General features: G+C 46.4%; 1 protein-coding gene across 1 annotated transcript in view; it reads left to right on the top strand.

Moving 5' to 3' along the window:
• The first annotated feature begins 422 nt into the window (after window positions 1-422).
• LOC139386122 (protein mono-ADP-ribosyltransferase TIPARP-like) overlaps window positions 423-24,282 on the top strand; it is a 26,446-nt gene continuing 2,586 nt past the window's right edge. The window contains exons 1-6 of the mRNA XM_071131552.1: window positions 423-855; window positions 1,843-2,879; window positions 16,160-16,346; window positions 17,338-17,525; window positions 21,810-22,088; window positions 23,752-24,009. Coding sequence (XP_070987653.1) covers window positions 1,876-2,879; window positions 16,160-16,346; window positions 17,338-17,525; window positions 21,810-22,088; window positions 23,752-24,009 — 1,916 coding nt within the window. The 5' untranslated portion in view covers window positions 423-855; window positions 1,843-1,875. The remainder of the gene's footprint in view (window positions 856-1,842; window positions 2,880-16,159; window positions 16,347-17,337; window positions 17,526-21,809; window positions 22,089-23,751; window positions 24,010-24,282) is intronic.

Here is a 24,282-nt window from a genome sequence, read left to right as displayed (position 1 = left end):
AGTAATGGCTTGCTTTTCTAAAGTCTATCGACCTTGCCAGCATGCATGTCTGCTAAAATAGTTAGGCAAGATAGCTACTCTAACTTCACTAATAGCCTGAAATGTCTTCTGGGTCGTTTGTTATGAGGTTGGGAGATTGGAAACCTATCTGGACAAGCTAAAGCCTACTTCATAAAATTGCTAGGTAGCTAGTAGTATTACAGAAGAAGAGAAAGATAGTTAGTTTAATTCGTTTCCTGGTTATTTTTTTTAAACAAGACAAATCTGATTGGCCACATCCCCCCCTACTGGCTTGATGCCTCTGGCTCTGTCCTTCACAGGCCTATTGGCTGTGTTTGTCCTACGATAATCTCCTTTGTCTTGTAGGTCTACTGGAAATGCTGTTTGAATATGCGAACAACCAGAAACCTTTCCATTCAGTCAGTATCACAAAAACAAGGAGGGGGGAGACCACCCAACTCCCTGCACTTAGTAGACATATTTCTCCTACTGGTCAGGCGCCTGACGAACACAGCACAACTTCCTGCTTTTCCTCCCCCTATGACACACCAGTTTCGTTTTTTCCTCCTCTCTCTCTCTTCTCCTTTGATGCCAAATCCCATCCCTCGACCGGGTGAGGAGCGCCGTGAGTGGCTGAGCGTTCCTTGCAACAGCTGCGAGTTGCCTCTATCCAACACAGGAGTTGGCAGAACTGAGCTCAGTGCAGAACGACGAACAGCGGCTTTGTCACGCATTGCCCCATCCCCGGACCAGCAGCCCAAACGCAGATCGACATATCGCTACATTCATGACCGGGCAGGGATTACGTGGCGAAGGAGACGATTTCACAGGAGAGATTGAACGGATTTTACGCAGGTAGGAATAGGATCTGTGTGTGTCTGGACGCTTTGTATTCTAAACGGGCTCTGTGAAAGCAACGCTATAATAAATCACCCAGCCGGGACGTCTATGCAGCAGTATGTGTTGGAGATCGACTATATTGTAGCCTAGTTCTTTTGCGCAGCACACCAGATCTTCATGATCGCTGGAAGGGAATTTTTTTACATTTTATAAATGATATAGCAGTCTACTACGTTCTGCAGGTCGGCATTAGTGTAGTTCATCTCAAACATCCACCGTGTTTTCGCGGATAAAACCTACCGAAATGCGGGTATTAACATCGTAGGCTAGGACCTATACGATTTATAGAAGATGTAGGCTTTTTGATGTGCGTTACAACGGGAAAATGCAGTGTCAGGATCGAGCCTTTGTGCTGTTCGACGCAGTCCCCCTCGTCTCTGTGTGTGTCTGTAGGCCTACGTGCAAACTTGCTCGAGCAGCGATTTGTAACTGGCACGTATGCCGTAGACCCCGTGTATCTACCTCCGGTGATCAAAATACTCTCTCGAGAATGTTTTGTTATCGTGCGACAATGATTGTATCGCGTTGTACAGTAGCTTATACGCACTGTAATTGAATCATGACGCTCGTCATTGACTGAACAATAATATAATGAAACTATTTCTAAGTTTGGGAGACTTTTTCCAAACCTATCTATTCAATCTTCTAGATTGAAGGGCTATCAATAGTAAACATGATAAAACTGGTGAAACAGAAACTATCAGTTTAACGTTACCCAGGAAAGTAAACTATGGGTTTTCCAAGATTAAGTTTATTGTTTTACACCCAATAAAATGCAATGGTTATTGACACTGTCAAGGGACTGACTAACAGTTGATCAAATGACACATGCCCAGGACTTTCGAAATATGAGGCATACATTTTAGGTATTATTTTCCATCTATGGTTATTTCTCTCACACTCTTGTCCGTCTCTCTTCTCATTTCTCTATCTATCTTTCAGGACTGCCGGGTTTTAGGAGTGCCCCTGGGGACCATGGATAAAGCTTTGCATATCCTACAGAAACCGACAGACTCAACCGACAAGGTCCTTGGCGGTGGGACGGGAATAGCTCTGGATATGAGTATAGGGGACCGGGAATTCACGGAACAATCTATTAGACTTAGCAATAAAATCCCGTTAGTGAAGCCTTATTTCAAAAAGAAGCACGGACAGAGGAAACTGGACTCAAAATGCCTCCGTGCGCTCCAGGACCCAATCCTGACCACATTACTGAGTACGGATGCTCTTGTTACCGGAGACGGAGTGTTTGTCCCCAGGAACCCTCCGCCAAGGACAGCTGGGAACCTGTGCACTGCTGTTGTGGTCAAACAGGCGCGGATTGGTGGGCCTGTGTGCCGGAAAGAATCGTCAGCTACCGGTGTAACGGCTATGATTCCCGGCGACACGGAAATGGTGGACGCCGCCGCCGAGTTGGAGGAGACAGAGGGGGGGGTAACCAAGGCACCGGTAGATCTCCAGCGCGTGACAATAGACTCTAACGAACGCAGATTCCAGCTCAAACTTCACCCGCGGGCGCGCGAAGTGGCGGCGACACCCCCCACACCCGATACCCCTCTAGTATCCCCTCCAAGCCAGGGGGGCAACACGATGATTGACCTATTTGCTTCTAAAGCCTTGCGGGGGGCAAATTGCCTCACCATTAAAGACAGTAAGAAAACCCCCAGTCTTCAGGCTGACAAAGGCGAGATATTTCAGGATAAAAGCGAAGAGGCCTCCCTGGATCTAGTGTTTGATCTGCTGACCCAGCTCCAGTATCACACGCACCAAGCCGACTCGGTTTCCATCTGCGTGGATTTCCTGCAGGGGTTGTGTGTGTACGGGAGTGACTGCGCTTACCACCATACTGTGCTGCCCTACCACTGGCAGATCTGCAGGAGTGATACTGAAAGCTGGCAAAGCCTGGCGGATGATTCACAGGATCAGTTGGAGAGGCTTTACTGCAATCCGGACAATGAACAAGTCAGGCTCAAGTTTCAGTAAGTGCTTTTCTTTAGTTACAGTGGTTCCTCCTGTTTTATGTTCTATATGAAAGTAGCCTAATAGAGCTGAGATTGTATTTACAGTTTTAAGACAGGAGTGCTTTGATATGAGAAAGGTATGGTGTTTGATATCTCAGTTTCAGTAGGTGTGTGCGGGTGGTTGTGTGTGTTGTAATGATTAACTGACTGAGTCGTTTTTGGTTCCCGACTTCCCCTATCTCAGTTCTTATTTTGGGTGTCATTCTTATGGCACGTTGACTTCCTGCAATAGCGTGTGTGCTCTTTCTGCTCCCAAACCCAGCCTTCTCATTGGTTGAATAGCTCAAACCAGGAAGTGCTGTACCCATGGCAGCTTAGAGCTGGGAACTTGCATGACCTACTGCTGCCTGGCTCGGTCACTGACACGCACGCACTGGCTGTCTTTCTCACGAACACACACACACACACAAGCACTTGGCAGGCACTAGCAGACAGGCATACAAAGTGTGCTCTGATTCAAGCTATACACCCCACATTCACACAATGGCACAGTTAGCTATGTCACCACACACACCTCACAAGTTATTCAGGGAACTGAGGGGTCTGTGTACGTGTCTCTGTGTGTGACTGTGTCTGTGTCACTGCCTGTGTGTGTTGTTGATTTTAGGTTTTAAAGTGAAACTACATGCAAACCTTCCCACCCACAGGATATGCACCTGTCCATGAGAACCCAAATGAAGTCAAGCTCTTATTTGAATATGCAACACACTCACATGAGTCTAAAGTTACTGTATTAGGTGTTGGTGATAGTAACTTAGTAGTGTCCGTTTCCAAGCATTATACATGGCCAGTCTGTATACAGAGCCAAAATAGCACAGTAACTACCAGGGTAATCACCTATAGAATGGCTGTGTACCAGGGTAATCACCTATAGAATGGCTGTGTACCAGGGTAATCACCTATAGAATGGCTGTGTACCAGGGTAATCACCTGTAGAATGGCTGTGTACCAGGGTAATCACCTGTAGAATGGCTGTGTACCAGGGTAATCACCTATAGAATGGCTGTGTACCAGGGTAATCACCTGTAGAATGGCTGTGTACCAGGGTAATCACCTATAGAATGGCTGTGTACCAGGGTAATCACCTGTAGAATGGCTGTGTACCAGGGTAATCACCTGTAGAATGGCTGTGTACCAGGGTAATCACCTATAGAATGGCTGTGTACCAGGGTAATCAATCACCTGTAGAATGGCTGTGTACCAGACTAATCAATACAGTTAATTGTTTTCTTACATTCTCTCAGAAAACCAAAGTAGACATTGTAACAGTCAGTATATAGACAGACTGTAGGACTTGTTTTTAAGTTTCGAACACGTTCCATTAGTCTTGTTTTTGTTTTCTTCTTTATTGCTTACTGTTGTGAAGTGTTAGACCATCCCATTTCAAACAACGGCCCCCAATACGCTCCCGGCAGGGTCCCGACATGCTCAGAATTGTTATTCACATTTAAGCAAGTAAAACAGTACTTAATTTCCAGAGTCTTATCAGATGTGGATCTGGAAGATTCCCCCCCCCCCCCACACCATTAAACACACACACCCTGGGTGATGTTGTGTTGCCGTAGTAACTGAATGCAGTTGATAACAGCTGTTATCTGAAGAGCAGCAGAGGACAAAACAAGCCAGGCCGTCAATATGGCAACAGACTTATTTGGCAGCCGTGTGTGTGATGGAGTGAGAGTTGGCTGGCATGTGTCAGTATTTGTGTGTGTGGAACAAGATCTCACAGTCTCACGTGAGAATTAAACTTTCATCCATGTTTCTCACATGCCAAATTTCAAAGTGTTTACTGTTAAGTTTGGCATTAACTCTGAATCGTTAAGGTAAGGCATTAACTCTGAATCGTTAAGGGTAGGCATTCTGAATGGTTAAGGTTTGCAATAGGCTAAAGACAAAAATATCAAAAACAACTTCCTGTCGCTGGATTCGAACATGCAAACTTTTGAACCACAGCCATCTGCTGTCCCTGTCCACAACGCCCGAGCAAACTGAAACCATCTTGGAGGTAACAGCGCACGTTGTTGCCGCTTAGTGGACGATTTCCACGTCATCTCCCGAAGTCGTCAGACATGGATGGACGTCGAATAATGACTTGTGTCACGGGTGACCTGTCTGGCGTGAGAGAGGGCATGCATGTGTGTGACTGTGAACATTGGAGAGGGAGTTAATCATTCCTTCTGTATTTGTGTCTGTGTTTACCATCTTAACATGTTTCTATGTCCGATACAGTATGTGAAGGATTGGAGTCTGACTGTCAGTCAGTCAGTGTGTGTGATGCAGGACTAGTGACCAGAGGTTGGGCTGTAAAGTGTTCACTCTGTCTCATTCCTCACCTCCACTCCTCCAGTAGGGCTGGGCGACATATCAAATGAATTAGAATTTATGTTTAGTAGTTTTATTGTTTTAGTTATAACAATTGTGACTCGAGGGGGAGTGGTTTACACCAGGAAAGGTGACATCTTTTTATTGTCACTTAGATATTACTGCACGGTCGGATTAACATCTGCTAACCGTGTGTATGTGACCAATAAAATTTGATTTGACTTCTGTCGTCTCCCCCCAGCGTCGAGGTTCGTGCCCTTTAATTGTCTCAAAGTCATGTTCTCGGCCATTGACGAGCATTGTGATTCTACAAGTAGAAATGGGCAGTTTGTCGCATTGTGATTCTACAAGTAGAAATGGGCAGTTTGTTGGTACCAAGTCGGTACACAGCAGGGGAGTCTTTTGTTCCTCGTACTGTGACAGTGAGCCATCAGCAGTCAGATATCTCTGTGTGTGTGATATAATAGAGGAACACTTAGAGGGATACTGCTAAGAATGCTAGTTCATTACTTTCATCTCCACCCGGCACAGCCAGAAGAGGACTGGCCACCCCTCAGAGCCTGGTTCCTCTCTAGGTTTCTTCCTAGGTTCTGGCCTTTCTAGGGAGTTTTTCCTAGCCACCGTGCTTCTATACCTGCATTGCTTGCTGTTTGGGGTTTTAGGCTGGGTTTCTGTACAGCACTTTGAGATATCAGCTGATGTAAAAATAAATACATTTGATTGATTGATTGACTTTGTCATTGTGCTAACGCAAGTTTGCATTTGCCCGCAAAACTACCACTTAACTTCCTTCATATTGGACACAAAGACATACAAATGGTTTCCTCGAGTTCATCTGACTCTGGGGAAGTAGATAAAGGGCCTCTTTGCCAACATCCCAAATATCCTTTCTAATGATACCTCTCCGTTTTTGTCACGACTCTCGAAATGTAGAGCAGAGACCCTTCTAAAATGGGAGTATCAAGAAATACGATTGTGGAAAATGTAACGGTCAGTTTCTGTCATGCGCAGCATGGTAGGTACCACATACCGCTAGCAGCATGGTAGGTGCCACATACCGCTAGCAGCATGGTAGGTGCCACATACCGCTAGCAGCATGGTAGGTGCCACATACCGCTAGCAGCATGGTAGGTGCCACATACCGCTAGCAGCATGGTAGGTGCCACATACCGCTAGCAGCATGGTAGGTGCCACATACCGCTAGCAGCATGGTAGGTGCCACATACCGCTAGCAGCATGGTAGGTGCCACATACCGCTAGCAGCATGGTAGGTGCCACATACCGCTAGCAGCATGGTAGGTACCACAAACCGCTAGCAGCATGGTAGGTACCACAAACCGCTAGCAGCATGGTAGGTACCACAAACCGCTAGCAGCATGGTAGGTACCACATACCGCTAGCAGCATGGTAGGTGCCACATACCGCTAGCATTTTAGCCACAGATTTAAATGCTAGCTGTCGAGTCTGTGTTTTATAAATGTACATTGAGCATAAAAATACACATTTACATAAGGAATTGTCAACTCGTTCTCATTCTGAAAAAGAAGCATAATCTTATCCAGGCCACTGGATCCCCGATCTAAACAAAGTGGCACCGGAGAATGACTTCCTGGTTTTGATTTGAATTCAGACATAAACTGCAGGGAGGCATTTTTGATATGTATAGCAAAAATGTCCAGTTGATCTAGCAGAGTTAGTGTGTGTGTGTGTGGGGGGGGGGGGGGGGGGGGGGGTGCTCCATCATGGTTGTATGAGACTATAGGTTAATCCCATCCAAATAATACCCAGGAAGGAAGAACTCAACACTCATCCTCTTCTCTCAGGATCCCTCTAGCCAGCTACAGTTACATAGAGTGGAGCGGAATAGTCATCACCTAACACATGATCTGCTTTTTACCCTCATCTCCGTGACAGGAATATTTTGTGTGTGTGTGTGTGTGTGTGTGTGTGTGTGTGTGTGTGTGTGTGTGTGTGTGTGTGTGTGTGTGTGTGTGTGTGTGTGTGTGTGTGTGTGTGTGTGTGTGTGTGTGTGTGTGTGTGTGTGTGTGGGAGCCTTTTGTTGGACAGACAGTAAATGGTTCACACGTCATTAACTGACAGAGTCACTGAGCACCAAGGACAGAGTGACCTGACACCAGGTGTGTGTGATTTGCTTCTGTCCATGTGCACAACTGTCTGTGTGCCACTGTTTGTCAGAAAAAATAATTTCTCAGACAATGTGTAGCCTGACCTGTGTGTGTGTGTGAATGTTTTCTTGCGTGTGTGTGTACGTGTGTGAGGAGATAACGTGTCAGACTACCTATGAAATGATTCACTGGGGCGAGGTCTGGGTTGCCCTGCCTTTCATTACTCAGCCTCTATCTTCTCTCACTCTCTCTTTCTTTGTGGCCTGTGAGTGTTCGTGCCTGCAGGCTTCCGTACGCCTATTCTGAAGCAATTTCCTCTCCTATCCCTCCAGCATCTCTTGTTTTCTCTCTCCCTATCCTCAACTCTTGTTTTCTCTCTCCCTATCCTCAACTCTTGTTTTCTCTCTCCCTATCCTCACCTTGCCCCTCTCATCAACCTCTCCCCACACACTGGGTGATGGAGGGAAGTGAAGTGAGTGTGTTGTGGTTTCTGGGAAACTGAACCAAATACAGGAGAAAGAACAGCGTTTAATCTCTCTAGATGAGGAAGGGAGGATGACCCAGTGTGTCCACCTTGTCCTCCTCACCAAAGGGACTTCTTGTATGTATGTGTGTCACGGTGTAACTTTTGGAGCTCACATCAACCTCAGTAAGGTCGGTTCACTGGCTTGTGTGTGTGTGACTGCGTGTGAATTTATCTGGTTCTAGTCAGTGACGCTCTCGGGAGCGTGACTGATGCGGGCATGCAGGTGTGACTGTAAGAAAGTCATGGGGTGTGTACAAGCGAGTGTGAGCTGCCTTAAATTGTGCTGATGTCTGTGGGTGAGAGAGGGTTTGGTATAGGGCTGGATCTAGAGGCTCTGTCTCTTTGTCACACTCCAGGCTTGAACTCAATACATCTGTCATTTCAACTACAGTGTCTTTCTGTCTGTCTGTTGTGGGTGTCTGTCTGTGTCAATCCTAACTTCAGTTGACTGTGCCCTGCATTCAAGGAGGTCTGTGTATCGTGTGTGCGCGTGTGTGAGCGTGCCCGCCCGCCTGTGTGTGTGTGAGCTAATCGTTTCACCTGACAATAATGCATCTCCATATCTCACATCTCCAACTGACTCAAACTCCTCCTACTCACTCTGTACCTCCCTCCCTCCATCTCCATATCTCACATCTCCAACTGACTCAAACTCCTCCTACTCACTCTGTACCTCCCTACCTCCCTCCCTCCATCTCTTTTTCTCACACTCCTCTTTTCAACCCCATCTCTCTCTCTCTTTCTGTTCTTCTCTCACCCCAAGGCTAAATTACTTTTTAGTCTTCTCAAATGAACAAACAGTTCTCAGCCACTCTCACTGTTCTCAGAGTATGACCTGAAATGAATTTGTGTGTGTGTGTGTGTGTGTGTGTGTGTGTGTGTGTGTGTGTGACTGTTCAGTTAGGGTGTGTCTTTGCACCTCTGGAAAGGCCAAATTTTAAGCCAGGCTTTGAGTGCTGTCTCTTCCAAAAAGGGGTGTGTCTTTGGACTGTGTCTGGCATTTGATTGGCTCTCTTAATGAACTCCCAGACTCACTCATTGCACTTAATTTAACCAGCGGAATTTTATTTTTAGAATGAAGCTACGTATCTGGCCCAGAGAGAAAGGGTGAGGGCTGGAGGGAGACAGAGGAGGGTAGAGAGAGAGGGGAAGGGCTGGAGGGAGACAGAGGAGGGGAGAGAGAGAGGGGAAGGGCTGGAGGGAGACAGGGGAAGGGCTGGAGGGAGACAGAGAGGGGAAGGGCTGGAGGGAGACAGGAGGGGAGAGAGAGGGGAAGGGCTGGAGGGAGACAGGAGGGGAGAGAGAGAGGGGAAGGGCTGGAGGGAGACAGAGGAGGAGAGAGACAGGGGAAGGGCTGGAGGGAGACAAAGGAGGGGAGAGGGAGACAGGGGAAGGGCTGGAGGGAGACAGAGGAGGGGAGAGAGAGGGGAAGGGCTGGAGGGAGACAGGAGGGGAGAGAGAGAGGGGAAGGGCTGGAGGGAGACAGAGGAGGAGAGAGACAGGGGAAGGGCTGGAGGGAGACAGAGGAGGGGAGAGAGAGAGAGGGGAAGGGCTGGAGGGAGACAGAGGAGGGGAGAGAGAGAGGGGAAGGGCTGGAGGGAGACAGAGGAGGGGAGAGAGAGAGGGGAAGGGCTGGAGGGAGACAGGGGAAGGGCTGGAGGGAGACAGAGAGGGGAAGGGCTGGAGGGAGACAGGAGGGGAGAGAGAGGGGAAGGGCTGGAGGGAGACAGGAGGGGAGAGAGAGAGGGGAAGGGCTGGAGGGAAACAGAGGAGGAGAGAGACAGGGGAAGGGCTGGAGGGAGACAAAGGAGGGGAGAGGGAGACAGGGGAAGGGCTGGAGGGAGACAGAGGAGGGGAGAGAGAGGGGAAGGGCTGGAGGGAGACAGGAGGGGAGAGAGAGAGGGGAAGGGCTGGAGGGAGACAGAGGAGGAGAGAGACAGGGGAAGGGCTGGAGGGAGACAGAGGAGGGGAGAGAGAGAGAGGGGAAGGGCTGGAGGGAGACAGAGGAGGGGAGAGAGAGAGGGGAAGGGCTGGAGGGAGACAGGGGAAGGGCTGGAGGGAGACAGAGGAGGGGAGAGAGAGGGGAAGGGCTGGAGGGAGACCGGAGGGGAGAGAGAGGGGAAGGGCTGGAGGGAGACAGGAGGGGAGAGAGAGAGGGGAAGGGCTGGAGGGAGACAGAGGAGGAGAGAGACAGGTGAAGGGCTGGAGGGAGACAGAGGAGGGGAGAGAGAGAGGGGGGGAGGGCTGGAGGGAGACAGAGGAGGAGAGAGACGGGAAGGGCTGGAGGGAGACAGAGGAGGGGAGAGAGAGAGGGGAAGGGCTGGAGGGAGACAGAGGAGGGGAGAGAGAGAGGGGAAGGGCTGGAGTGAGACAGGAGGAGGATAACGGGGAAGGGCTGGAGGGAGACAGGAGGAGAGAGAGAGGGGAAGGGCTGGAGGGAGACAGGAGGAGAGAGAGAGAGGGGAAGAGCTGGAGGGAGACGGAGGAGGAGAGAGAGAGGGGAAGGGCTGGAGGGAGATAGGGGGGGAAGGGCTGGAGGGAGACAGGGGGGAGGGCTGGAGGGAGACAGGGGGGGAAGGGCTGGAGGGAGACAGGGGGGGAAGGGCTGGAGGGAGACAGGGGGGGAAGGGCTGGAGGGAGACAGGGGGGGAAGGGCTGGAGGGAGACAGGGTGGGGAGGGCTGGAGGGAGACAGGGGGGAAGGGCTGGAGGGAGACAGGGGGGGAAGGGCTGGAGGGAGACAGGGGGGGAAGGGCTGGAGGGAGACAGAGGAGGAGAGAGAGAGAGAGAGAGAGGGGAAGGGCTGAAGGGAGACAGGAGGAGAGAGAGAGGGGAAGGGCTGGAGGGAGACAGGAGGAGAGAGAGAGTATGTGTATATATATATATATATATATATATGGTATATTGTAATTAACTTGTTATAAGCCATTGTTTTCAGCTTGTAGCTGCTCTAGGTGTGTTATATAATCAGAAGGAGGGGGCTCTGTAGTGAAGGGTAGTGTGATGTCTGGAATGAGATGAGTGTTCTAGTTGGAGGTTGTGTGTGTTTGTGGTGAGATGGAGTGTAGCGTGATTGGCTGTCGTTCCATTCTGCTCATACATGTGACAGTTCACACATTCCTCATGACTATTGTTTTACTAACCTTGTGGGGACACACACAATTGATGCCTATTCAAAATCTTATTTTCTACCTAACCTAAACTCCCAATTCCAACCCAAAACCCTCTAGAAATAGTATTTTTCCTCGTGGGGACTGGCAAAATGACTTCTATTCCCCATAAGTATAGTTCAATAAAATCCTATTTTATTTTTCACATGCTTGATAAACAACAGGTGTAGACCAACATGAAATGCTGACTGACGGGCCCTTCCCCACGATAAGCAGAGATGTCACTAGTCTTGGGCGCTATACCGTATACTGGAGCATTTGAGAACGTTTTTTATTTTTTATTGTCAAAACGATTTATTCTTCAATAAATGTTAATATTTGTAGCATATGTTTAAGTTAATATCTGCAGTCCATAACGTTCTAAATCTAAGTACGAGTCTCTGTTGTGTGGCTCACGAGGTAATGAAGTTAAACTTCAGTCTGCAATTCACTACTTACTATATGTTTGCCATCAAATATCTTATAATGGCTTTTCTGCCAGAAGTCAGAGAGCTCTGGATGAGTTCTGTACAGCTGACTTTTTTCTCCCAAACACACACAACCTCCTACTAGTGTGTTCTTTTTTCTTCCTGTGCTTCCTACTAGTGTGTTATTTTCTCTCCCTGTGCTTCCTACTAGTGTGTTATTTTCCCTCCCTGTGCTTCCTACTAGTGTGTTATTTTCTCTCCCTGTGCTTCCTACTAGTGTGTTATTTTCTCTCCCTGTGCTTCCTACTAGTGTGTTATTTACCCTCCCTGTGCTTCCTACTAGTGTGTTATTTTCTCTCCCTGTGCTTCCTACTAGTGTGTTATTTTCCCTCCCTGTGCTTCCTACTAGTGTGTTATTTACCCTCCCTGTGCTTCCTACTAGTGTGTTATTTTCTCTCCCTGTGCTTCCTACTAGTGTGTTATTTTCTCTCCCTGTGCTTCCTACTAGTGTGTTATTTTCCCTCCCTGTGTTTCCTACTAGTGTGTTATTTTCTCTCCCTGTGCTTCCTACTAGTGTGTTATTTTCTCTCCCTGTGCTTCCTACTAGTGTGTTATTTTCCCTCCCTGTGTTTCCTACTAGTGTGTTATTTTCTCTCCCTGTCCTTCCTACTAGTGTGTTATTTTCTCTCCCTGTGCTTCCTACTAGTGTGTTATTTTCTCTCCCTGTGCTTCCTACTAGTGTGTTATTTTCTCTCCCTGTGCTTCCTACTAGTGTGTTATTTTCTCTCCCTGTGCTTCCTACTAGTGTGTTATTTTCCCCTCCCTGTGTTTCCTACTAGTGTGTTATTTTCTCTCCCTGTGCTTCCTACTAGTGTGTTATTTTCCCCTCCCTGTGTTTCCTACTAGTGTGTTATTTTCTCTCCCTGTGCTTCCTACTAGTGTGTTATTTTCCCCTCCCTGTGTTTCCTACTAGTGTGTTATTTTCTCTCCCTGTGCTTCCTACTAGTGTGTTATTTTCCCCTCCCTGTGCTTCCTACTAGTGTGTTATTTTCTCTCCCTGTGCTTCCTACTAGTGTGTTATTTTCCCCTCCCTGTGTTTCCTACTAGTGTGTTATTTTCTCCTCCCTGTGCTTCCTACTAGTGTGTTATTTTCCCCTCCCTGTGCTTCCTACTAGTGTGTTATTTTCTCTCCCTGTGCTTCCTACTAGTGTGTTATTTTCCCCTCCCTGTGTTTCCTACTAGTGTGTTATTTTCCCTCCCTGTGCTTCCTACTAGTGTGTTATTTACTCTCCCTGTGTTTCCTACTAGTGTGTTATTTCCCCTCCCTGTGCTTCCTACTAGTGTGTTATTTTCTCTCCCTGTGCTTCCTACTAGTGTGTTATTTTCTCTCCCTGTGCTTCCTACTAGTGTGTTATTTTCCCCTCCCTGTGTTTCCTACTAGTGTGTTATTTTCTCCCTGTGCTTCCTACTAGTGTGTTATTTTCTCTCCCTGTGCTTCCTACTAGTGTGTTATTTTCCCCTCCCCGTGTTTCCTACTAGTGTGTTATTTTCTCCTCTGTTCTTGTCCCATCTGGTCCGTGTACACATGCTGCTGTTCCTTCCCAAAAAGCATCTATCACAACTTTGTTCTTTTGCACAATTTCTCTTGTTCACTTTCGCTTGTAGATGTCCACACTCACCGAAAATGACATACTAGCTATGCTTGTATAACTTTATGAGCTGGATTTGCCTTTCTTGGCAATTAGTTTGTTAGTTTTTGCTCGTTAGCATTTAGCGAACAGCATCTGTGATTTTGTTAGCATTCTGGTAATAGAGACCCAATGGGCTTTTCTTGCATTTTAACGCCCCCTTGTGTGCTATGCCGGTAATACCGTAAATCCAGGGATGAGACATGGACGGTATGACGCTATGAACACATCTGTATACTGCCCGAGCCTAAAAAAACAGAGGGCCATGCTCTCTCGTTAGTGTTGTGTGGCAGGCAGAGACAGTTCTGTACTGAGAGAAAGAACAGAGAGAGGAGTCGAATGAGGGAAGACAGAGAGTGAAAGAGAACCGAGGGAGCAGAACAGAGAAGAGGAGAGAACAGAGAGAACGGAACATACTCTACTTTGACAATGCAGCCTGTTCCTGCCCCTCTCCTGTTCTCTCTCTGTATTTTTCTTCATCCCCTTTCTGTTCCTCTTCCTCCTTTCCTGATGCCTTCTCTCACCTCTCATTAGTCATGTATTATCATGTATGTTGCTGGTCCAATCATTAAAAAAAATATATATATATATTTCCCAAAATACCTGTAACAACTCTTTTGTTAACAAACCATTTTGTTTTTGCAAAGTAAACAAAAGCATTTATTCTTTACCAGAACCTACAATGACTTTAGCATTATGCCCATATGATAGAAATAGATAGATATCAGGCTGGTGGTTGTGAAGCACGAGAGAGCAGTAGCAGATCCCTATTTCAGTTCCTCACACGGACCGCCACACTCCTAGTTAGTGTTAACAGAAACGCTAATCAATCTGTGTGAAATGTGTGTGAGAAATGTATTCACATTTCTGTAAAAACCAACGACTATGTTTTCAAGAGCAGTGAAGCAATGTAGCCTGTGTGTGTGTCTCAGAAAACCGCTGACTGATTCGTTTATTGGGCAAAACTATGACTAGACACTTTTTTTGGTAAAGTGAGTTTCACTTCTCTCAGCTGTTGTGAGTCAACGAACGCATAACTGTAGAGTCATGTGTGGATGAGCTGGAGCTGGGCATAGGATGGTGTGTTTGCCTGCCGTTTGTATTCATTTTGACAGATGATTCCTCCGCCTCTTTGTTTATAATTAAAATGTGATGTTTTGGCTAGCATAGGTAGCTGAGCAGTGAACTATGTACTGGACAGTGGACTAGAGTCTAGTGGCTAGCTGAGCTGTGAAGGACAATTTATCTTGTAAGCTACACATACCACACAGGTCACCAAAACACACACCAAAGGCGTCAGCATGCTTCAGTTCGGCTGGCCCCTAGCAGAACTCGGCTGGCCCCTAGCAGACATCGGCTGGCCCCTAGCAGACATCGGCTGGCCCCTAGCAGAACTCGGCTGGCCGCTAGCCGAACCGATTGACTTTGCTCGCGTAGTCCCTTAAAAGACCTTTGCTTGAAAAACGTGGCAATAGTACTGTTTGTCCATTTTGAGACACCATAGCCAGTATACACTTTCTCAAAATAGTCAGAATGAATAACTCAAGAAATCTGTCATTAATTTTGACGTTTTTTCCAAAGAGATCCTAGTCACGCAATTTGACATCTAACGAAGATGTTTGGGGCAGTATTTCTCAATAAAAAAATGTGCATGAAAACGAAGACTTTATTGAAGAATCCCTTGTTGACCAATCACCGACGAAGGGGCTTAGACTTCGGCTCCGAACTTCGGCTTTCCTCCAGAACAAATGTTGTGTGCCCGAACAGCCGAGAAAATCGGGAGCCTTAACTGTCCACACACAGTTTGTCACACCTCTCACACACACACACACACACACACACACAGCTTGTCACACCTCTCACACACACACACACACACACACACACACAGCTTGTCACACCTCTCTGTCTCTGCCTGTCCAGACTCCTTTAATCTCAAATTCCATTGGTCTCCCAGCCACGATCAATCAGCCCATTAACACAGCCACAGCACAGCTAGCCTACAGTGTGTGTGTGTATGACATATTTATGTGTATGCCTGCATGCGTTGCTCATGCATGTGTATGGGGCATGTCTGACCCAGAAAAGAGCTTGCCAGGGGCCCGAGGGGTGCTAGTGGGTCGGTGGTAGGGGGTGGTAGGATTTGACCCAGACTAGCACAGACAAAGACAGAGGTCTCTCTCTCAATTCATTTCAAGGGGCTTTATTGGCATGGGAAACATTTGTTGACATTGCTAAAGCAAGTGAAATAGATAATAAACAAATGTGAAATTAACAATAAAAATGAACAGTAAACATTACACCCACAAAAGGTTCCAAATAAGAAGGATATATTATGGACGGTGTTATATTGATGTTAAATTACAAAAGGGAAAATAAATCAACATAAATACGGGTTGTATTTACAATGGTGTTTGTTCTTCACTGGTTGACCTTTTCTTGTGGCTACAGGTCACACTGTGGTATTTCTCCCAGTAGATCTAGGAGTTTATCAAAATTGGATTTGTCTTCAAATTCAGTGTTTTTTTGTAAATTTTTCAAATGTGGGGTGTGTTTGTAAACAGAGGCCCAGGACTAGCTTACTTACAGGACTTCTCCAGGTTCATCTCTCTGTAGGTGATGGCTTTGTTATAGAAGATTTGGAAATCGCTTCCTTTTAGGTGGTTGTAGAATTTAACAGCTATTTTCTGGATTTTGATAATTAGAGGGTAATTCTGCTCTGCATGCATTATTTGGTGTTCTACGTTGTACACGGAGGATATTTTTGCAGAATTCTGAATGCAGCCTCAATTTGGTGTTTGTCCCATTTTGTGAGCAAACTCCAGATCTCTCTCTCTCTCGTGATCTATCATTATATAAGGCTGATCTTGACCTAGATAGCACATTTTCAGTTGACCGCAGTGTGTGATATCTGGCGGTTTTATGTGATGTTGCATGATGATTGTGTCCGTCAAGTGAAATTGGCTGTGTGTACTGACCATGTGCTCTCTTCTCTCCTAGGGGTCGTGTGTTTTCCTTAGACTTCACTACGATGCGTGTATGTGACCTGGAGTTCGACCGTGTCAGACGGTTGACCACTCCCTCCAGCCCTGCCGCCCCGCCCCCAAACACAAACCCCACCCCTAACTGCCACACAGTGTGGAAATACTACTGCAGAGACAACTTCGGCTGGAGAGAATACTCTGAGGTGAGTGTGTGTTCAGAGCAGGGGTTGGAACCAAAAATATGTTCCAAACGTTTATCTCTGAACAGAACCACGATTATCTTCGTTCCGTTCCACTGTTCCGACCAAGAAAATACATTTCTGAACCGGTCGAACTCCAAACAATGTATCGGTTTATATCGTTCCTTTCTGTTTCCTCTTTTAACCTTTGACCTCTCCTTTCTGTTTCCTATTTTAACCTGTGAAATCTTCAATTTTTTACATTTTAGTTCATTAAATGACCTCAATCAGTGTGGATAGAGCAACTTGCTATGGAGCGGGCAAGCTAGTTGTTTAAATGCATAATGGACAGACAAGTATATAGGGCATGGGTGTCGATGGAGGATGAGGCTTCAAGAAGCTCTGAGCATCTTGATATGACCATCTTGTTATGACATGTATTATCTGAATTAGGCCTAGGAGTGGTTTCTATGGAAGAACTTTGAACTTCCGAGAGTTGGATGGACCAGAGCTCGCTAGCTAACAAGCTAACATGTTTGCAGAGCGGCAGCAGAATTAAAATAAAAACAAGTCTAAACTTTTTGTAGTTAATCAAATCCAATGTGAAATGTGATAACTACGTATAGTATTCTTAACTAGCATTGAAGAAGTTAATCAATTCTTCTGTAATAAAAAAAATCTCTCCCTAATTTCTGAATCATGTTTGTAACGTCAGTACAGTAGCCTATGGTTTGAAGGGGGGGGGGGGGGAGGCAGGTAGCCTAAACACACACTGGCAACGATTTTCAGCTGGCAGGCTGACACTGGAAGAAGTTTCTGGGTGACTGAGTGAGGACTTTGCATAGGCGCTTTGTTGGTTAGAAACGTAAAATAACTTTATTAAACAATATTAGGTGGAACAACTTTGAATCACATTATTATTCCTGATGAGTAAACCACCACAAATAATATCTAAAATTAAATGTTGATCCCTCCCTCCCTCCCCTCTCTTTCTCCCCCCCGCCCCTCCCTCCAGCCCGTAGTGCGTCTGATAGAGGAGGCTAGTGGTCGTGGTCTGAAGGAGGTCCGTTTCATCACCCTACAGAACCAGTACATCCTCAACATCAGAGAGGGCTTCCAGCAGAACGCAGTGTTCGGCTTCAGGCGCCAGATCAAGAAACGCCCCCTCTTCCTGTCCTCCATGGTCCTCACGCCACATCTACAGTGAGTACAGGACTACCTCTATACTAGTTTCAGATCTACTCCATTACTACAATACTATAACACTCATCTACTCCATTACTACAATACTATAACACTCATCTACTCCATTACTACAATACTATAACACTTATATACTACAATACTATAACACTCATCTACTCCATTACTACAATACTATACCACTTATATACTACAATACTATAACACTCATCTACTCCATTACTACTATACTATAACACTCATTTACTCCATTACTATTATACTATAACACTCATCTACTCCATTACTACAATACTATACCACTTATGTAGTCGATTATATTTAGCTCACGCTCATATCAAGAGCTCCCCATGAGCAATCTCCTACTTGAGTGTTGAAAAAGTCTGCCAAAATGTGATTGTGAGGTGAACTGTCCTGTTAACATTTACATGGCATAGTACACCGGAGCCTGCTGCTACCATAACAACTTGTCTTGTCTGGATGGTACCAGGGCACTGCACACTGTGGTTGGACATGATGTGCCAGCACAGTGACCACACACTCTCTTCTCTTACTTAGCTAGTGTCATTGTGAAACAGTGTTCCATAGAGCCAGTCAGTCAGTCTTCCCTGGAAGTAGCAGTCAGTCAGTCTTCACTGGAAGTAGCAGACAGTCAGTCTTCCCTGGAAGTAGCAGTCAGTCAGTCTTCCCTGGAAGTAGCAGTCTGTCCCTAGTGTAATGTGGCAAATTGATCTAACTACTGATCCAACCAGACCTGGAACAAACAGATGGAAAGAGAGAGAGAGACGAGGAAGAGAGACAGAAGAAAGAGAGAGAACAAGGAAGAGGGAGAGACAGAAGAAAAAGGGAATGTATGGAAAAGAAAATGGGGAAAGAGAGGTGTAAATGGCTTCCAGACAGGGGCAGCAGCATGACTGAACGAGTGTGAAATGTGACTGAGGAGTTGGAATGCGAGCAAGGGATTTGTCCCCTGGGCTTTTTCATCCTCTTCCTTCTTTACATCTATGGCTGCTGCTTGACTGTTCTGTTCTCCTCTTCTCTAGTCACCGTGTCATGAGTCTCCTCTTCTCTAGTCACCGTGGCATGAGTCTCCTCTTCTCTAGTCACCGTGGCATGAGTCTCCTCTTCTCTAGTCACCGTGGCATGAGTCTCCTCTTCTCTAGTCACCGTGGCATGAGTCTCCTCTTCTCTAGTCACCGTGGCATGAGTCTCCTCTTCTCTAGTCACCGTGGCATGAGTCTCCTCTTCTCTAGTCACCGTGGCATGAGTCTCCTCTTCTCTAGTCACCGTGGCATGAGTCTCCTCTTCTCTAGTCACCGTGGCATGAGTCTCCTCTTCTCTAGTCACCGTGGCATGAGTCTCCTCTTCTCTAGTCACCGTGGCATGAGTCTCCTCTTCTCTAGTCACAGTGGCATGAGTCTCCCCTTCTCTAGTCACCGTGGCATGAGTCTCCTCTTCTCTAGTCACCGTGGCATGAGTCTCCTCTTCTCTAGTCACCGTGTCATGAGTCTCCTCTTCTCTAGTCACCGTGTCATGAGTCTCCTCTTCTCTAGTCACCGTGTCATGAGTCTCCTCTTCTCTAGTCACCGTGTCATGAGTCTCCTCTTCTCTAGTCACCGTGTCATGAGTCTCCCCTTCTCTAGTCACCGTGTCATGAGATCCTCTTCTCTAGTCACCGTGTCATGAGAGAGTCTCTTTTTCTCTAGCCACTGTGTCATGAGAGAGTCTCTTCTTCTTTGGTCACCAAGTCATGAGAGAGAGGAGCTTCTGCAGCTAGCACATTCTCAGACAGTCATGCTGGTCGTGTGTGTGTGTTAGCTGTAAACAGTTGAACATGATATGATTAAAACGCATGCAATCTTACTGTGTTTATTTTGAGTTCAGTGTGTGTGCCTGTGTGTTGGAGTGCTTCTGAGCACAGAGGTGGAAGTCGTTAGCTTGATTGGCACTGTGCCTCTTTAGCTGCTTGCAAGTTATTTCTCACATGGGCAAATACATCTCTCTCTCACGTCCGTCCGTCCGTCCGTTCACCATGTCTTAAACACATTCTCCCTTCAATGTTTCACCTCTTGCTTTCCATCTGCTGTCCTTTTTCCCTGCATCTATCCATCTCTTTATCTTCCCTCGTGCAATCTGGTTCTTTCACATTCTCTCTCTCTTCCCTGTGATCTTCTCAGAACACATGGGGAATAAAGCATCTGATTTGTGGGGACAGATTTCAGCTTGACACTCAAACAGAGCGAGACAGAACTGAGATGAAAGATGAGACTCAGGAGGGAGAGAAAGAAACCGTCACTGTGCCACAGAGAATGACACACACACACAGACACCGAGATAAGGCTAATACCATTAAGACATGTAGTCTGAGCCATAGAGAATAACATGACAGCGATCCTACAGTTAGTGACTAAAATGCCAGACAGGCCATCGCTTTTCTTTTCTCTCTGTGTGAGTTCTCTGACAGCCTCCTGATATGCTATTGCTTTGTGTTTTTCTCATCCTGTGTCAGCTCCTCATTTCTGAGAAGCTCGTTGGCTTCTCCTTGGCTGCTGCAGTAGAGTATCGCCTGCTTCTAGCACTATGACATCATCATCGGTGACAGGGATTGTGTTGTTTCTAATGCAGGATGTGGTGGAGCTTCAGTTTGATTGGTTATTCACCATTAGCATGGGTTATTATGAAATTAAACATTATTGGATGATTCCGGATGTGGTTTATAATTCTAGAAGGGATCCATGTACAGTTGGAAGTCTGAAGTTTACATACACTGAGGTTGGAGTCATTAAAACCACACCACAAATTTCTTGTTAACAAACTGTAGTTTTGGCAAGTCTGTTAGGACATCTACTTTGTGCATGACACAAGTAATTTTTCCAGCAATTGTTTACAGACAGATTATTTCATTTATAATTCACTGTATCACAATTCCAGTGGGTCAGAAGTTTACATACACTATGTTGACTGTGCCTTTAAACAGCTTGGAAAATTCTAGAAAATGTCATGGCTTTAGAAGCTTCTAATAGGCTAATTGACGTCATTTGAGTCAATTGGAGGTGTACCTGTGGATGTATTTCAAGGCCTACCTTCAAACTCAGTGCCTCCTTGCTTGACATCATGGGGAAAATCAAAATAAATCAGTGTATACCTCCATAAGTCTGGTTAATTGTTGGGAGCAAATTCCAAACGCCTGAAGGTACCACGTTCATCTGTTCAAACAATAGGACACAAGTATAAACACAATGAGACCATGCAGCCGTCATACCGCTCAGGAAGGAGACGCGTTCTGTCTCCTAGAGATGAACATACTTTGGTGCGAAAAGTGCAAATCAATCCCAGAACAACAGCAAAGGACCTTGTGAAGATCCTGGAGGAAACGGGTACAAAAGTATCTATATCCACAGTAAAACGAGTCCTATATCGACATAACCTGTAAGGCCGCTCAGCAAGGAAGAACCCACTGCTCCAAAACCGCCATAAAAAGCCAGACTACAGTTTGCAACTGCACATGGGGACAAAGATTGTACGTTTTGGAGAAATGTCCTCTGGTCTGATGAAACAAAAATTAAACTGTTTGGCCATAATGGCCACTGTTATGTTTGGAGGACAAAGGGGAGGCTTGCAAGCAAAAGAACAGTATCCCAACCGTGAAGAACGGGGTGACAGCATCATGTTGTGGGGGTGCTTTGCTGCAGGAGGGACTGGTGCACTTCACAAAATAGATGTCATCGTGAGGTAGGAAAATGATGTGGATATATTGAAGCAACATCTCAAGACATCAGTTGAAGCTTGGTCGCAAATGTGTCTTCCAAATGGACAATGACCCCAAGCATACTTCCAAAGTTGTGGGAAAATGGCTTAAGGACAAAGTCAAGGTATTGGAGTGGCTATCACAAAGCACTGACCTCAATCCTATAGAAAATGTATGAGCAGAACTTAAAAAGCGTGTGCGATCAAGGAGGCCTACAAACCTGACTCAGTTACACCAGCTCTGTCAGGAGGAATGGGCCAACATTCACCCAACTTATTGTGGGAAGCTTGTGGAAGGCTATCCAAAACGTTTGACCCAAGTTAAACAATGTAAAGAAAATGCTACCAAATACTAATTGAGTGTATGTAAACTTCTGACCCACTGGGAATGTGATGAAAGAAATAAAAGCTGAAATAAATCATTCTCTATACTATTATTCTGACATTACACATTCTTAAAACAAAGTGGTGATCCTAACTGACCTAAAACAGGGAATTTTTACTAGGATTAAATCTGTTTCTCTCTCTCTTTTGTAGGACTCTTGGTGGCCTCTCCTCCTTTTCCCCCTCCTCCACTGTGGATTTGTCCCTTTCTCTCCCCCTCTCTCCGTCCTCCACCAACACTCCCAGTGTATTCCCAGAGACCTGGTTACCCATGACAACCAGCCAGGACTTCCTTCAGGTTCCGGTATCCTGTGACGACCGGAGCTATCGGACCGTCTACACTCTCTTCCACAAGACGGTGTCCGAAACCAAGTTCCGCATCCTTAAGATCCTCCGCGTCCAGAATCCCTTCCTCTGGGAGAAATACAAGAGGTGAGTTATCATACCGTTATTACACAGGTTCACCTGTGTCCTCGTGGAGGTAAGGAGCTGGTTGACTTAGTAGTTACAGTTGTTAGTTGGTTATGACTGTCTGAATCACAGCTCATTTGTTCCTGTAGATAGATGGCTGGTGTGCCTTGGCTGCTACACTGATCTCGCTTTAGGCCAGACCTAGGGAAAAGCTTGATGTCTGATCTCGCTTTAGGCCAGATCTAGGGAAAAGCTTGATGTCTGATCTCGCTTTAGGCCAGACCTAGGGAAAAGCCGGATCTCTGATCTCGTTTTAGGCCAGACCTAGGGGAAAGACTAATGTCTGATCTCGTTTTAGGCCAGACCTAGGGGAAAGCTCGATGTCTGACCTCGCTTTAGACCAGACCTAGGGGAAAGACTGATGTCTGATCTCGCTTTAGACCAGACCTAGGGGAAAGACTGATGTCTGACCTCGCTTTAGACCAGACCTAGGGGAAAGACTGATGTCTGACCTCGCTTTAGACCAGACCTAGGGGAAAGACTGATGTCTGATCTCGCTTTAGACCAGACCTAGGGGAAAGACTGATGTCTGATCTCGCTTTAGACCAGACCAAGGGGAAAGACTGATGTCTGATCTCGCTTTAGACCAGACCTAGGGGAAAGACTGATGTCTGATCTCGCTTTAGACCAGACCTAGGGGAAAGACTGATGTCTGATCTCGCTTTAGACCAGACCTAGGGGAAAGACTGATGTCTGATCTCGCTTTAGACCAGACCTAGGGGAAAGCCGGATGTCAGATCTCGCTTTAGACCAGACCTAGGGGAAAGACTGATGTCTGATCTCGCTTTAGACCAGACCTAGGGGAAAGACTGATGCCTGACCTCGCTTTAGACCAGACCTAGGGGAAAGACTGATGTCTGATCTCGCTTTAGACCAGACCTAGGGGAAAGCCGGATGTCAGATCTCGCTTTAGACCAGACCTAGGGGAAAGACTGATGTCTGATCTCGCTTTAGACCAGACCTAGGGGAAAGACTGATGCCTGACCTCGCTTTAGACCAGACCTAGGGGAAAGACTGATGTCTGATCTCGCTTTAGACCAGACCTAGGGGAAAGACTGATGTCTGTCTGCTGTGGCTCTGAATGTGCTGGAAGGGGTCTGTTCCAGGCTAAACGACTCTGATGCCAGAATGCACCAGAATGCTTTCAATTGGGGCCAAAGAGTTCATTGATGTTGTAGATATTGAGAGCAGTGTACTAGGCTAATCTAACTTCTTCAAGAGCTAAGCTCCCACGTTGGTTAGCCTTGTGGTGTTTGAATATGACAGAAAGCCGGGCTGTGTACGTGTGTTCTGAACACCTACTTAGCTGCGCTCTCACCATTAGTGTAACCCACTAGTGAAGGTGCGTTCAGAAGAACAGGAAGTGGTTCCTTGATTTTTTTTTATACATCCGGTTGCCATAGATACGGCAGAAGGTGAGGATGAGTCACGGTGGGTAGTGAGAAGGTGTTGATTGGTGGTGTGGGTGGGTGTGAGTGTTTCCTACTTGGTAGAAGCAGTGAAACATATAGACTGGACTATAGAGTAAAACCTTCAAGCTGTTTCACTGTATCCTGTTCAAAGTGTAAAGATTCAATTACTAGACCTAAAGACATCATACCCCCCCCTCCGCTCCCCCTAACAGGAAGAAGGAGTACATGTCTCGTCGTCTCTCGGAGATGGACAGGATGCTGAGCGAGCGTCACCTTTTCCACGGCACCTCCACTGAGGTGGTAGAGGGCATCTGCAAACACAACTTTGACCCGCGTGTCAGTGGCAAACACGCCACCATGTTCGGACAAGGCTCCTACTTCGCCCGCAAGGCCGTCTACTCCCATAACTTCTCCAAGCGCTCTCCTAAAGGGATCCACTCCATGTTCCTGGCCAAAGTGCTCACTGGCAGGTTAGTAGTCTTTATGGGATTACTATGTCCTCACAGACAGGTTAGTAGTCTATGGGATTACTATGTCCTCACTGATAGGTTAGTAGTCTTTATGGGATTACTATGTCCTCACTGACAGTCTTTATGGGATTACTATGTCCTCACTGACAGGTTAGTAGTCTTTATGGGATTACTATGTCCTCACTGACAGGTTAGTAGTCTTTATGGGATTACTATGTCCTCACTGACAGGTTAGTAGTAGTCTTTATGGGATTACTATGTCCTCACTGACAG

The sequence above is a fragment of the Oncorhynchus clarkii genome, chromosome 27 (genome assembly GCF_045791955.1).
Source record: "Oncorhynchus clarkii lewisi isolate Uvic-CL-2024 chromosome 27, UVic_Ocla_1.0, whole genome shotgun sequence".
In the NCBI taxonomy this organism is placed as follows: domain Eukaryota; kingdom Metazoa; phylum Chordata; class Actinopteri; order Salmoniformes; family Salmonidae; genus Oncorhynchus; species Oncorhynchus clarkii.
This window is presented reverse-complemented; position numbering and strand designations above follow the sequence as displayed.